The 12,999-nt window shown below is 38.5% G+C and overlaps 3 protein-coding genes across 3 annotated transcripts; all 3 read right to left on the reverse strand.

Moving 5' to 3' along the window:
- Window positions 1–1,356: 1,356 nt before the first annotated feature.
- On the reverse strand, window positions 1,357–7,202 carry LOC140781244 (mannose-P-dolichol utilization defect 1 protein homolog 2). The gene is made up of 8 exons (XM_073127155.1): window positions 6,924–7,202; window positions 4,637–4,793; window positions 4,437–4,509; window positions 4,253–4,319; window positions 3,957–4,016; window positions 2,834–2,894; window positions 2,372–2,413; window positions 1,357–1,699 (listed from the first exon to the last, which is right to left on the reverse strand). Exons 1-8 carry the CDS (start codon window positions 7,071–7,073, stop codon window positions 1,596–1,598), a joined length of 714 nt encoding a protein of 237 aa, XP_072983256.1. The 5' UTR covers window positions 7,074–7,202; the 3' UTR covers window positions 1,357–1,595.
- Window positions 7,203–7,369: 167 nt separating this feature from the next.
- On the reverse strand, window positions 7,370–8,839 carry LOC140781963 (pentatricopeptide repeat-containing protein At1g59720, chloroplastic/mitochondrial-like). Its single transcript, XM_073128277.1, has 2 exons — window positions 8,614–8,839; window positions 7,370–8,358 (listed from the first exon to the last, which is right to left on the reverse strand). The coding sequence occupies exons 1-2, from the start codon at window positions 8,837–8,839 to the stop codon at window positions 7,370–7,372; spliced, it is 1,215 nt and encodes a 404-aa protein (XP_072984378.1).
- Window positions 8,840–10,369: 1,530 nt separating this feature from the next.
- Window positions 10,370–12,817, reverse strand: LOC140781243 (thioredoxin-like protein CDSP32, chloroplastic). The gene is made up of 2 exons (XM_073127154.1): window positions 12,093–12,817; window positions 10,370–10,931 (listed from the first exon to the last, which is right to left on the reverse strand). The coding sequence occupies exons 1-2, from the start codon at window positions 12,549–12,551 to the stop codon at window positions 10,506–10,508; spliced, it is 885 nt and encodes a 294-aa protein (XP_072983255.1). The 5' UTR covers window positions 12,552–12,817; the 3' UTR covers window positions 10,370–10,505.
- Window positions 12,818–12,999: the final 182 nt, after the last annotated feature.

Raw genomic sequence — 12,999 nt, forward strand, 5'->3', positions numbered from 1 at the left:
TGATAGTTGATGGAGACTAAATGTAATTAACTCAAAAAATTATCGAATATATATCTTATATTTTGTCTTCATTTATCATTCAGTCTATATCTTATATATATATATATATATATATATATATTGAATATATAACCCATATATTTTATTTTTATCACATCAAAAATATTTTTAATTACTTTAACCTAATAGTAGCTAATGAAATAGTAAATATTTAGTTATCTTAAAAAATAAAAATAAAATACCTAAGTACCTCATTTAGATGGTGACTAACGGTTAAAAAGGCTAATTAACATCAGTATTTGATAAATTTCTCTAATTTTTTATAATACTTCGATGCAATCAGCAGTAAAAGAAAATATTGATAGTACTGTATATTTATCTTCATTGAGGTTAGCTTTATAATTAAATAACTATCCATATATTAAGCATATGATTAAATAAATAATGATAATTTCCATAGGTCAACTAATTACTTCATTCGAAGACAATGACATGAATGCAATTTATACTAATTGGTCTGCAAACAAGTTAATTAATAAATCGTGGAGTGTGTCTTCATATAAATGGTCGTCACTAGTAGAAATAAGTTCATCTTATTCAAATATTTCAGTTATCACAAGATATTAATAATTAATACTCCTATTTTCGCATCAAAGCTTGCTTAAATATTATTATATTCTCTCTCAAATTTTTATTTTTCTAGCAAGCCGCCACACGTGGCACAAAGAAGGCGTCGACCTGCATGCAAAAGTTTTGTAGCACTTCGGAGCAATTTCCGAGGCGGCTGGATTGATATCAATCTATTTTGACATTCGAACCCAAAATTAAGCACGAGACATCAAATTTAAAGAAATTAAAATGTAATAATAATAATAATAATAAACTGGGATCGACCTGAGTTCATAGTATGTTGACCTTTTGATGCCTCGGCTAGAAGTCAAACGGGAGAAGAAGATATTTTCTTTTCGGCTTGCTTTTGGATATGTTCTTTTTGGATAGGGACTTTTTAATTTATGCGATGGTTCGAATAATTGTAGCAATAGAAAGATATGTGGTGATATACTAAAAGTGATGGTTATGGCAATGATACTGGGTAATTAAGATGGATCAAGTGCGAAATATGAAAAGGGAACAGGATGATATTATTAAAATTTGACTTTGGGAGATAACTAGGGTGTTAAATATATCAGTTATTGAGATAAGTATAGAATATTTGTTGGCATAATCACATACTCTTTTTTCTAATTACAAAGTCAATAGAAAGAAACCTATGCAAATTCTTGGTGCACCTGCTTGTCAAAATTTCATCAAAATAGCATGAATGTGGTTTCAATATGTGGGATGCTGAGACATATCTTGCCAACTAATCTCTCGTTAAATTTCGAACAACTAACATGCTGTTTTAAATTGTAAAACTAGAAGCTTAAAATATCATCATGGAGAACCATTAAATACAATACAAAAGAATCACTCACTTAAAGACATCAATGTATAATTGTGATGATGCGAGCTGCAGAGTACTTCCCAGGCATCTTGGTTTACTCCAGTGAAAGAGGAATGCTACAGCAAACTGTGGATCAAATATGTTGTACAATTTACTCTTCTTTCTTCTCCTTCTTCACTTGCGGCTTTTGGTAAATGAGTATCTGACTTAAGATGGTGCCATTCATGATGATGCCACTCACGGAACCCAATACCACTTTGAACGGATTAAGGTTGACAAACAATAAACTAGTCAATAATGCATTACGTTGCAAAAGCGCGACTTCAATAATGTTTCCACCGCATAAGTTTTATACATTTTGGAGAAAATGATGCAAGCATACATACAAATTCACATTACCATGGGAGAAAAGAAGCCAAGTAAAATATCTCACAATAACAAGCAAATGAAAGAATGAGAGAGGATGGCAAATTGATAACTAGGTAAGAAAGAACTTAAAAAAGATGGATCGTGGCTGTCCATACTTCAAGGAGTGTCTAAAAACAATCAAAATGCGAAAAGCACAAGTCATTGTTGACTCTTACTAACATGTAGAATGCACGTTTTTAACCAGCACATCAACTTTGTTTGGGAGAACAATGAGGAACTCAAACAACCTCAATAAAACATAGAGAAACTGACAGCATAAGTTGGCATTCATATTTATAGAATGAGAGAATTAAACAACATATAATGTCAAGAAGATGACACCAAAAAATAATCATTTATGTAGGAGCAGTGTCAAATATGTATCATACAAAAAAGAAGCAGCTAATACAGATTAAAAAAAGCATTTTCGGTACCAAAACGTGCAGCAGACATAATGCAATAAGCCAAGACAATGAAATGAAGCAAATTTAATGATAATGAAACAAAATTGAAGGATACCACTTACTGGAGCCTTTTCCTGAACACTTGTAAATACTCTTACTGCACACAGATGAAATAACAGGATGAAGTCAAGCTTAAAGTTCATTCTAGCAATCTAGAAAGGGAAAGTGGAAAACCAACTGGACATATAGCACGCCAACTTGGACTCATTTGTTCAATCTTAACCAAAACAAAGGTCAGAATTTGCAAGTCAGGAGCATAAAAAAGAAACTAGAGAGAACTTCACATATTTCAATAAAGATCAAAAAATAGGATTTACAGGAAATATATGTTTAGACAGGTATTCACTATTCATATATCTCGAGTAATTAACAAAAGTCTTATACAAATATAGTTAAAGTCAAAAACTAAACTTTATACCAGCTAATATAGTATGTTGAAATCAAAAGGATGGGAAGTGATAGATTGTCTCCAAGATGAAAGTTTAAGTGGTTAAGATGATCATGTTGTAAGACTCACCAAGAGAGCCAGCAAAGTTCATTAAACATGTCAAGAAACTGAGTTCCCCGGTGCTCTTATTCTGCAAAATATAAGAAAAGCTATCTCAAATATCATAACAAACAAGCCTTCTTTATGGATAAATATGAGAGCTCATAAAACCAAGAAATTTGGTTAGTACCTCAGAAATGTATTTGCAAAATCAGAACTTAAGAGATTGTTGACCATTAAACAACTGGTTACAAGGCAGTAAAGGGACATTTGTTTCCATGAGTTTCAAGAAACTGTATCTATCCTATACACAGAATGTATTCTGAAAATCAAATTTTGATTTATGGATCCTATAAATAGTGGTTGTTTCAAGTACTTCAAGGAGCTGTATATACACATAATATGTAATCTTAAAATCAGCTTTTGGTTTATACATCCCACAACTTATTTCTAAGTGCCAAACTAGATTCATATTGCAACATCTTGGCATCCACCTGAATTCTGTGGATGTCAAAACAAGGATTCTAAACCTTTGACAAGAAGGAAAAGGGAAGGATCTAAGTTTCTTCTTATATTGGCTTTTCACTTTAAGATATAGATGCAGCATTTAATAAATGAAACCAAATGGCCCCTAAGCAACTATAACTCAAAGGAGTCCATCATATACAATGCAAAATGCATTTATCTGAACAAGGAAAGGTGTTTAACTTCAAAGACTGAAGTACAGACAGCCTACAGAACAGGCCAGACAGCCGAATGTGGAATGAATTTGCAAAGTGGGGAGTGCTCACTTTTCCACCTCAGTCTGACACTCTTTCAGATCCCAAGGCACATTCCCTGACTACAAAAAGTGTTGAACCTTTTTCCAAATATTAAGCATGTGTTGTCACAGTCAACAATAATATATATCCAAGCAAAACTGACCCTAGCATATCTTGTTATGTTAATTAAACTAGTCCTTCTTTGTTTTATGGACCTTCTAAGTTTAACAAGTATTTGTATCCATCGGAGGACTTACAATAGGCACCTTCGCGGATGTTTCAAATTCTTCTATTCAACTTTCTTCTACTACCACTACCAACTACAAAGATTATTAAGGGATGAATTCACTACAGCAGATGATAAGTAGTATATACAAAGGTTTGCAACTCACAGTGAAGTTCTTCCATATTTGTGGAACTCTGGCGAAGAAAAAGATTGCATGTTGAGAAGCCTGCGACGGGTTAATAGTGCAGTAGATAAGCATGACTACTGATGAGCAAATTTGTATAGCTCATAAACCAAATAGACATTTTACTGCACTAGTAACTGATATGCATGACTACAATGCATACAGTGTAGCACATTAATAGTGCAGTAAGATACCATGTAGTATAGTATGTAAACAACTTTATGTGAAATATGCAGGGTACCATAAATATAATTGGTACATCAGCAGTTGCAACTTACATATAAGGCTTCAAAAAGGACTGGATCAATTTGTCCGGATAAAACAGTGGGTGCTACAGCACAATATCTGACAAACCATCATTTCAGGAAAGCATAAAAGGGATCGTAAATCTCACATAATAGTTGTGAAATTTAATGCTTGCAATCACATAAAATGGTCAGAATAATAAATTGCAAAGGATACAGCAAAGCTTTGATCCATGTTTTGGTTCCAAGCGGCTGGGAATATTTATAAACAATTCCAACTAAAATTATAGCTGCATAAACCAAATAGACATTTGTTTAAGTCAATTAACAGACAGTACTGCAAGAAGAATGAGGAAAGAGCATATGATATCCATTTGTCCAAACATCTAAATAATGGTAGAATCATTGAACGCATACCTTGAATTAAGAGAAAGGCTAGTTCCCCATAAGCTGAAAATGGTAATCCTTTGTGAATACAGTATGCCAAAGCAATAGTGTAACCCACAACTTCAAGCTCAAAGGCTGCAACACTAAGTCCTCTGACACTATTGTGCTTCAAAATTTTCAATATCTGCACAATAAAAGAATCAGTAGGTGCAGAGAAAATAATGAAAAGATGAAGCCGCACTGCAACATCTTGTGCAACAAATGAAGCATGTGCTAAGAACAGATTTATCTCATTCTAAAGCAAGAGAATATCTGCTGCACCAGTAGAAACACATTTTTAAGAAAACCTAGTAGACTTGTACTTGCAATTTCATTATGCAAATAGCCACACCAATATTGCAAACATATAATAAATTACTAAATGGAGGCATGATGCAAATCTAGGATGAATGCAATGTTTTGGAGAACAATTGACCCAAACAAGTAACTAAAGTAAAATATAGTAAGTAATAACTGATAAAAAATTAATTGATTAAAAGAATCACTACTAGATAGAAGGAGAGTAAACCACTCAGATAAGGCAGTAGCTTCCTCAACTCTAAAATAGGTACATTGATAATAGAAAAGCCTAAAATATAGTGTAAGAAAAGACTTTAGAGTTTATGTTTACCAATAAATAGAATAGTAGTGCTTTTACTTTGAAACCAAATACTCCTCTTCACGTCCAGGCACCTAAAGATTCTCTTTCACTACTGGAATCTTTTGGACAACAGTAGTAACCAACGAAAAAGTAGAGATTGAAAAAGAAGAGAGGTTTAGAGAGGAAGTAGAAGAGATTAGAGAAGAATCTTAAGACAGAGTAGGAGAAAGTGAGAGAAAGAAAAAGAGAGAGAGAAGAAGAAGAAGACCGCAGGAGAGAAAATAAGAGATTTCAAATAAATCTTGTTCCAAATCGTTCCTTGTTTCTCATGCAATAACCCTTAAATAGGTTAACAACTTTGATTCTAGCTGATTCTAATGGAACTTATTTCCTAATAGGATCCTAATTGATTAAATTTTACCTAAATTAATTAACCCAATTTAGGTAATAACTCAATGGGGACATTCCCCGCATATAGGCTTACCATATCTATCAATTGACTAATTCAATTGATTATTTGAATTAAAAATCAACTCAACAAATTAAATGTGAAAATAAGTTGAGCCTAATTAAATCAATTAGACCAAAATTGGACTCGAGCAACTTTATTTTGGTCAAATTGAAGATGATGCCCACATCAAGGCAGGCCTCAGTTCCATCCGTAAACCTGAAGTGAACGATCATAGTTCAATCAGAGTTTTATATAAGATTTACATCAGGGGAAAACCACATCAAAGTGGAAAGCAAGAATAATTGCATGGGACTTCCTCCTAGTGCAGACTATGATGGCATCATAGTGCCAAAGGCCCAAAGATGAATCCAAAGTAGAGAGAATCCAAACATATACCTGAAATTATCAAGATCTTTTTTGAGTTAATGCTGAAGAGTTTCATTACTAAAGTCTGTAGAGGTTCCTAAGACTAGAGTGAGTAGAAGCCTCAAATTTATAAAATGTAATTTCTCAGTCATATCTATATCTAAAAGAAAATGTCAAATCACTGTGCAAAAGATTATGTGAGACACAAAGCGAACCGTAACTACTGCTCCTAGATAGTATTAATGCAATGTAAATATGAAGAAAAGGAAATCAGAAGTCTCCAACTCTCCAAAGAAAATGGCATCTTGAAGCTGAAAATATCATAGACCTGTAAGACTTCTTTAAATAGTTAAAAATTGCTATGTGATGGACACTATAGTAATTCACTTGTTCCTATCAAAACAAGACAGATAGTCCAGACCAAAAGAATATATATAATGAATTAAAATAAATCTCTACAATTTCATTCTTCAATACTCATTTAATCAATGAAATAACTGTTAAAAGCAACCACTAAAATTATTGTAAAGTACGATTATATTAGTCCCTGGTTCTGCTAAACCAACGGTGTAAACCCTAATTCTGATGACACTCAGTGATTTATCATGCCCTAGTTAAATGCAGCAGTCAACATTTTTTTTTTCTTTTGTTTGATTTATTGGGTGACCAACTATAAAGTTTATTTATTTTTAAATGAAAAGATGATCTTGAAGTAACCTAACAATCGATCAGTATTCCAGATGACCCTAAACCACAAAAACATATCTTTTCTTTCCCAACGCAATCAAGCAAAATGTAAAAGAATAGACATCTCCAAGGCGCAAATCAAAGAAAAGGATTTAAGAAATCGGGCGTTACCTGGGGACTTTGACGGTGGTGGAGGCGGCGACGATGCAATACCCAAGGAGCTTTGAGATGAGAGGAAGCAAGCAATCCTTCTCAGGGATCTGCCTCGCCGTCAAAGATCCAAGAACGCACCCGAAATTTATTCCTAATATCTCCATCTCCATCGTTCGCTCTCTATCGCTCCCCCTTTGGAACTTGGCTTCTCTTCGGAGAAGAGGGGTCCAACCCGAAATTTATATCGGCTAATCCTCGCGTTAGATCCTCGAGATATTGCTGTTTTTCTTTTTCTTTTTTGATGGAGAGATTTTGCTGTTACACCCCTCTAAAGTTACATATTTACATGCATTATCACCGTCCACATATCCTTATTAATTGATTGATGAGCATCCGACGGTCTTGAATGAATTATTAACCAAAACTAAGCCAACTTCAAGTGGGATTACGAAGAAGCCCTCGCAATCTATCCTTCGGAGATCATTCCTCCGTAGATCCAATCCAACATTTGATATATCTCCAAAGTCAAAGGGTGCCTCACATCTCCCACCAAAAATTTGAAAACTTTACCGTTAACCTCCACCAAGCTAAACCCCTTCTCCTTCTTCATTCCCCTCTCCGCCATTCTCTCCCTCACCTTCTCCACCTCATCCCACCTCCCACTCTTAGCATACATATTTGAAACCCCAACAAAGAACCCAACTCCCTCTGCGGCGGTGAACGCTCGCTTCTCCAACTCCTGATCAGTAACCTTGGACTCGCCATTGACCAAGCAAGCATGCAGCAATGATCCCCAAACCACACGGTTGGGTTCGAAAGGCATCGATTCCACCACCTTCTTCGCCTCCGCCACCAGCCCGGCCCGACCCAAGAGGTCGACCACCGCGCCGTAATGCTCCATTCTCGGTTCAATACCGTATACCCTCTTCATTTCATCAAACAGCTCTGATCCCTTCTCTGCCAGCCCAGAGTGACTGCAAGCGTGCAAGACGCAAGTAAATGTGACGCTGTCCGGCGACATCCCTTTCGTCTTGACCATTTCGTCGAACATCTGGACGGCGTCCTCTCCCCGCGAGTGCATAGCAAGAGCCGCAATCATGGCTGTCCAAGCCGATGCATCTTTCGTCTCCATCAGAGAGAATACCTGCCTCGCCGCCGCCAGGCTCCCGCACTTGGCGTACATGTGGATTAGCTTAGTACCCAACTCGGCGTTCTGCGGTGAATCGAGTAGGCAAGCAGCAAGCGCGTGCACGGTACGGCCATGGGCAAGGGAGCCTAGTCCTGCACAACAAGAGAGCGCGGCGACGAAGGTGTCGGCATTCGGCTTTGATCTCTCTTGCGATGCCAACATGTCGGCGAAGAGCGAAAGGCCTGGTAACTCGGACCCAGTAATTGCAAAGCGGGAAACGACCGCGTTGTAAGTGACAACAGTTCTGTCAGGCATTTCGTCGAACACTTGTAAGGCATCATCAGACAAGCCCCAGGAAGCGTAGGCGTGCAGCAAAGAAGTGGCCACATGGGTGTCGTGAGCGAGCCCACACCGCAAAGCGAGAGCGTGGAAAGATCGAGCACGCGAAGAAGAGGAATCCGCGCGAGCGCAAGCGCGGAAGAGGAAAGGGAAGACGAAGCGGTCGGGGTAGAGACCGGAGCGGAGGAAGCGGGAGAAAAGGGAGAGGGAGAGTGAAGGGGAGGGGGAGGAGGAGGCGGCACGGATTAGGGAGGTAAAGGCGAAGGCGGAGGGGGAAGCGGCAGAGGAGAAGGCGAGGAGGGAGAGGGGAAGGGAAAGGAAGGACAACGCAGCGACGAGGCGACCGGAGACGAAGGGGTCGCGGCGGAGGAGGCCAGAGGTGACGGCGAGGGAGAGGAGGGGTTTAAGGTGGCGAAGGGAGGTGCAAGTAGAGATAACGGAGATGAGATTGGTGCGGAGGTTAGGCATTTGCTGGGTTAAGTTAAAATCTAATTACTATATAATTTTGGCCTAACTAAAGTACAAATTTTTAATCATCAACAACCTTCTTTAAAATAAGAGTAGTAGTATTAACCGTTTAATCTACTTAGGAATGACAAGAAGATTTCTATAAATTTTCTTAGAATAAAAATTTAATAATATCCCAATTAAATTGCAACGCGTATCAACTTCAACATCTACGAAAAACTTCTGGAATACATTTGCAAACTGTACAAAAAATAAGCCAACATCAAGTCCCCATTGCTCTCCGCTCCACCTCTTCAAACCTCCTCAGGGATGCTCTGCAGCTCAGGCCGCCACCTCCCCCGCCCCTCGCCGGCCTTCTCCGCCCGCCGCTTCCGCAGAACACACGCCAACTGCTCCAGGGACTGCGGCGCTGTCAGCTGATCACGACGAGCCGCCGCTTTCCTCTGCCTTTGGCCAAACGAAGCAACCATTTGCCTCAACTCCTCCTTGCTCACCACAATCTTCACACGTACTACTCCTCCGTCGTCTTCTTCGAGGGAGATCACTCTTCCGCCATGGAGCTTCTCTATTGCCTCTGCTGCTGTTTGCTTCCTCTGTTTCCTAACAAAGAAGAACTTCGCCATTGATGGTATCTTTGAATCGGAGGACATTGGATTATATTATATAGGCCTTGCCTCACATGGGTTCCTTGTAGGAATTTGGAAGGCTAACATGTATGGGATAATGTCTGTGAGAGAGAGAGAGAGAGGTGGGTGATACCCACCATTTTAATTAATGGAACTAATCTTACTTTCTTTCTCCCCACCCAAAAGAAAGAGATTCAATAATTAAGTTGGGCATGGCATGAATGCTCTCGGCGTTGCCAAATTGGATCAACCGATCGGATTAGAACCATAAAATTGGTTCAACTATTTTAAACTTTGGAAGGTATAACAACATTTATTAAGGTGGGATTCTCCAATTCCAATTTATCTAATTGGTTATCTACTTATCTTTAATGTGAATGTTCTCTGCTGACCAGTTCACATGGGAGAAGCGAAGTTTGCGCCAAACCACCAAATGTAATATTAGGGAAGCTTTTATAGTTTGTCTTCCTAATCGTGTTGCAATTATGACTAGGTAACAGACTAATTATATGTTAATAAATATAGGTAATGCATCAATAATGTATATCAGTCATTTAACCTTTAATACTGTAATATTAAGAAAATAAAAAATTAATAAAAAAGAGCTAATGAGGTGTGAATGCGTACCTCCAAAAAAATATGTTGATATGTTAGATAATGACCCAATAATGTATGTCATATTTTTAACAGTAGAAAAAAAAAATGAGACTTTAATATCATACTAAATTATTGATTGATTCAAAAGTTTAAATAATTTAGACAATAAACCAACTACATGTATCATATCTAAAATCCTCATCTTTATGAGTACATGCATGTCTTTCATAATTGGTTAAGCAAAATAACACAATAAGAATCTACTTCCTCTGCAGTACTCCAATGGATATATAAGCAAGTAAAGATGTAGATGAAACTTAATTAGTACTACAAAATATTAATGATGTATGCCTTTCAAATTATTCCATGATCAGTTACCAGACAACCGCTAATAAATTTAATCTATATATAATGAGTCTCATCTTCTCCAAAATCCAAATTCATCAAGTAACTCTCACACCTTGGTATCTAAGAATCTCCCCTATGAGCTCCCCCTTCCCAGACCCCACGTACCTCCCGCGTATCTCCCCATCCTTTATGAACAAGAAGGTGGGCACTTCCACCACGTCCATGTCCTTCAGGAACTCCATGCAGCTGTCGTTCTCGTCGCCGTTCATCCTCGCGAACACCACCACGTCCGCCATGGACCGGGACAGCTTGACGACGGTCGGGTACACCTTGACGCAGGGCCCGCAGTGCTTGAGGCCGACGTCGAGCACCACCAGCTTGCCGTTCTCGCCGCGCTGCTCCTCGATGAGGGACTCGACGTCCGTGCGCGAATGGAGCTGGACGACGGCGGAGTGGCTGTCGCCGTAGTAGAGCACGTCGCCCATGAGCTGGTCGGGGACGATGCCTTCTTCCTCGTGGACCTGGCATCATGTACAACATAGTTGTTTAAAGTTATGTCATCTAATTATAAACTACTTTTCCACTCTCCCTCTTCCTACAAAACTATTAATTCACAAGTACATGAGTCTAACCTCTTTAAGTCTTGTCGGAAACAAAGACTGTTCATGTTTGGATGGAGATAAAGTTAGTTTATATCCCTTTTATTCTTAGAGTTGTTCTAAATAAGTTCGAGATAAATTATCCTGAGCAATCTCTCCTCGCAAATGCCGCATTGGAGTGTAGAGTAGAATAAGTGGCCTCTCCCAGAGGTTTAAAAGGGTTAATTACATCTCGACCTCTTTAATTAAAAAATTTGTTGAAAGTAATCTTAAAATTTAGTTAACTAAATAAATTGACAAAATATCCTCCTCTTTTTTCTATATCCTTCTATTTTCTTCAGTAATAGCTCTTATGATAATTTTGCCAAACATCAAACTCTAAGCCCTTTAAAATCCACTTTTAATTATAGCCCTATCTCATTCCTCAACTAATAAAATAAAAGGAAAAGAGAAAATATAAATATTTTTGTCTGTCTAATTAACCAGTCGGGCTTAGTAATTGATTTGGAGTGATAATTTAGGAGGTCAAAATGTAATTAACTTATGCTTAAATTGTGCAATAATGTATACAATAATAGAGCATACTCGCTGTCATAAGGATTAGATAAATATTAGACAATAGATTCTAAATAATTAGATTAAAGGTTTTGGAGCCATCTGGCCTGATGCATCTATTAGTGTTAAATGAAAAATTATTGTAGGGGAAAAAAAGAAGTCTCGAATCTTCTCTCTTTTTTCTTCCCCTAAAAGGGTGAGAATATGTATAGATGTCAAGATAGCGGCATAAGACTCAATATATAGATGCAATTTTTGCAAACATATAAATACAATATCAAATGCCACCTTTGTTATTTTTCTTGTCAAGTTGCATAACTAATAATGTAACTTATAGCTACCTATCTTTTTGCTAAACAATTAGCACAAAAAAAAAAAAATGGGTATGTATTAGAAATTCCTAGATTTTTTCGAAAAGGTTTTTTTTTTTTTTTTTTTTGGGGGGGGTTGGGGTTAAGTGGATTTTAAGATTTTTAACTAATTGTAAGGAATTTTAATTTGGGATATAAAAACTCCCCGGTTGATTACCTTCTCCATCCCCTTGTAGAAGCCGAAATGCGGGACCCGCGCGACGCCCTCCCGGCGGCAAAGCTCCCTCGTGTGCTCCGACTCGTCGCCCATAACCAGGAGGAAGTCGACGTCGCTGCACGTGCGGCTCAGCTCCACCATGAACGGGTAGATCTTCCGGCTATTGGGGCTGTTGCTCGCGGCGTACTCCACCACCACCAGCCGGTTCTTGGCGGCGCGGAGCGCGTCGTCGAACTCGGCGATGGTGTGCACCTGCTGCACTCGCTCGTCGCTCGTGAGCGGCGCTGACTTCTGAGCCTGGCTCGCCCTCGCGAGACGGAGGGGCAATCGCAGTTGGAGTCTCTTCTTGGCGGAGTGCGGGAAGGAGGCGTAGGAGGAGGCGGAGGGAGACGAGTCTAGCTTAGGGATGGAAGGCCGAGAGGAAGGTGGTCTCGAGAGGAAGGTGGATATGGTGGCCATTGGATGATGCAGGTAAGGTGTTCGAGATGGGGCCAGAGAGACGAGGCCGCAGGCCGCAGAATAAAGGAGTAACCAGGTGAGTCACTTTGTGCAATCCACTCATGAGATTTGTGGTTGGTGTTGGAGTTTGTGCAGATATTTGGGTCGGATTATTTCTCCCGTTCCTTTTATTTTCTTAAAAGGCTTTTTTTTTTTGCAATAACCATCGACATTCTAAAAATTTATTACAAAAATCTACCTCCCATGTCCTAAGGCATATCCCCCCCAAATAAAACCGAGACATAGGTTGTTATTTGCATGGAATTCGTCCGGCCCAATGGGCTTGTCTTTCTTTTACATATTTTAGTCCCTATATTTTGAATCTAATTATATCAGATCCTAATTTTCATTTGATCCTTTTTCTCCCAAGAAGCATCCGTGTTTCTAGTCAAAAGGAGATGCACATGCC

This window comes from Typha latifolia, chromosome 2, assembly GCF_019914945.1.
Source record: "Typha latifolia isolate L0001 chromosome 2, TyphaL0001v2, whole genome shotgun sequence".
In the NCBI taxonomy this organism is placed as follows: Eukaryota; Viridiplantae; Streptophyta; class Magnoliopsida; order Poales; family Typhaceae; genus Typha; species Typha latifolia.

Bases quoted from the DNA above. Each gene is read 5' to 3' on its own strand.
- LOC140781244 (XM_073127155.1), bottom strand. From the start codon at position 7,073: ATGGAGATGGAGATATTAGGAATAAATTTCGGGTGCGTTCTTGGATCT. The intron at 2,895-3,956 runs GTGAGTTGCAAA...TATATTTTGCAG, and splicing joins AAATATGGAAGAACTTCACT to AATAAGAGCACCGGGGAACT. The intron at 1,700-2,371 runs GTATCCTTCAAT...ATCCGTTCAAAG, and splicing joins GGAAAAGGCTCCAGTAAGTG to TGGTATTGGGTTCCGTGAGT.
- LOC140781963 (XM_073128277.1), bottom strand. From the start codon at position 8,839: ATGCCTAACCTCCGCACCAATCTCATCTCCGTTATCTCTACTTGCACC. The intron at 8,359-8,613 runs GTGCCGCCTCCT...ATGCCTTACAAG, and splicing joins CGCCTTTACCTCCCTAATCC to TGTTCGACGAAATGCCTGAC.
- LOC140781243 (XM_073127154.1), bottom strand. From the start codon at position 12,551: ATGGCCACCATATCCACCTTCCTCTCGAGACCACCTTCCTCTCGGCCT. The intron at 10,932-12,092 runs GTAATCAACCGG...ACATGATGCCAG, and splicing joins TCTACAAGGGGATGGAGAAG to GTCCACGAGGAAGAAGGCAT.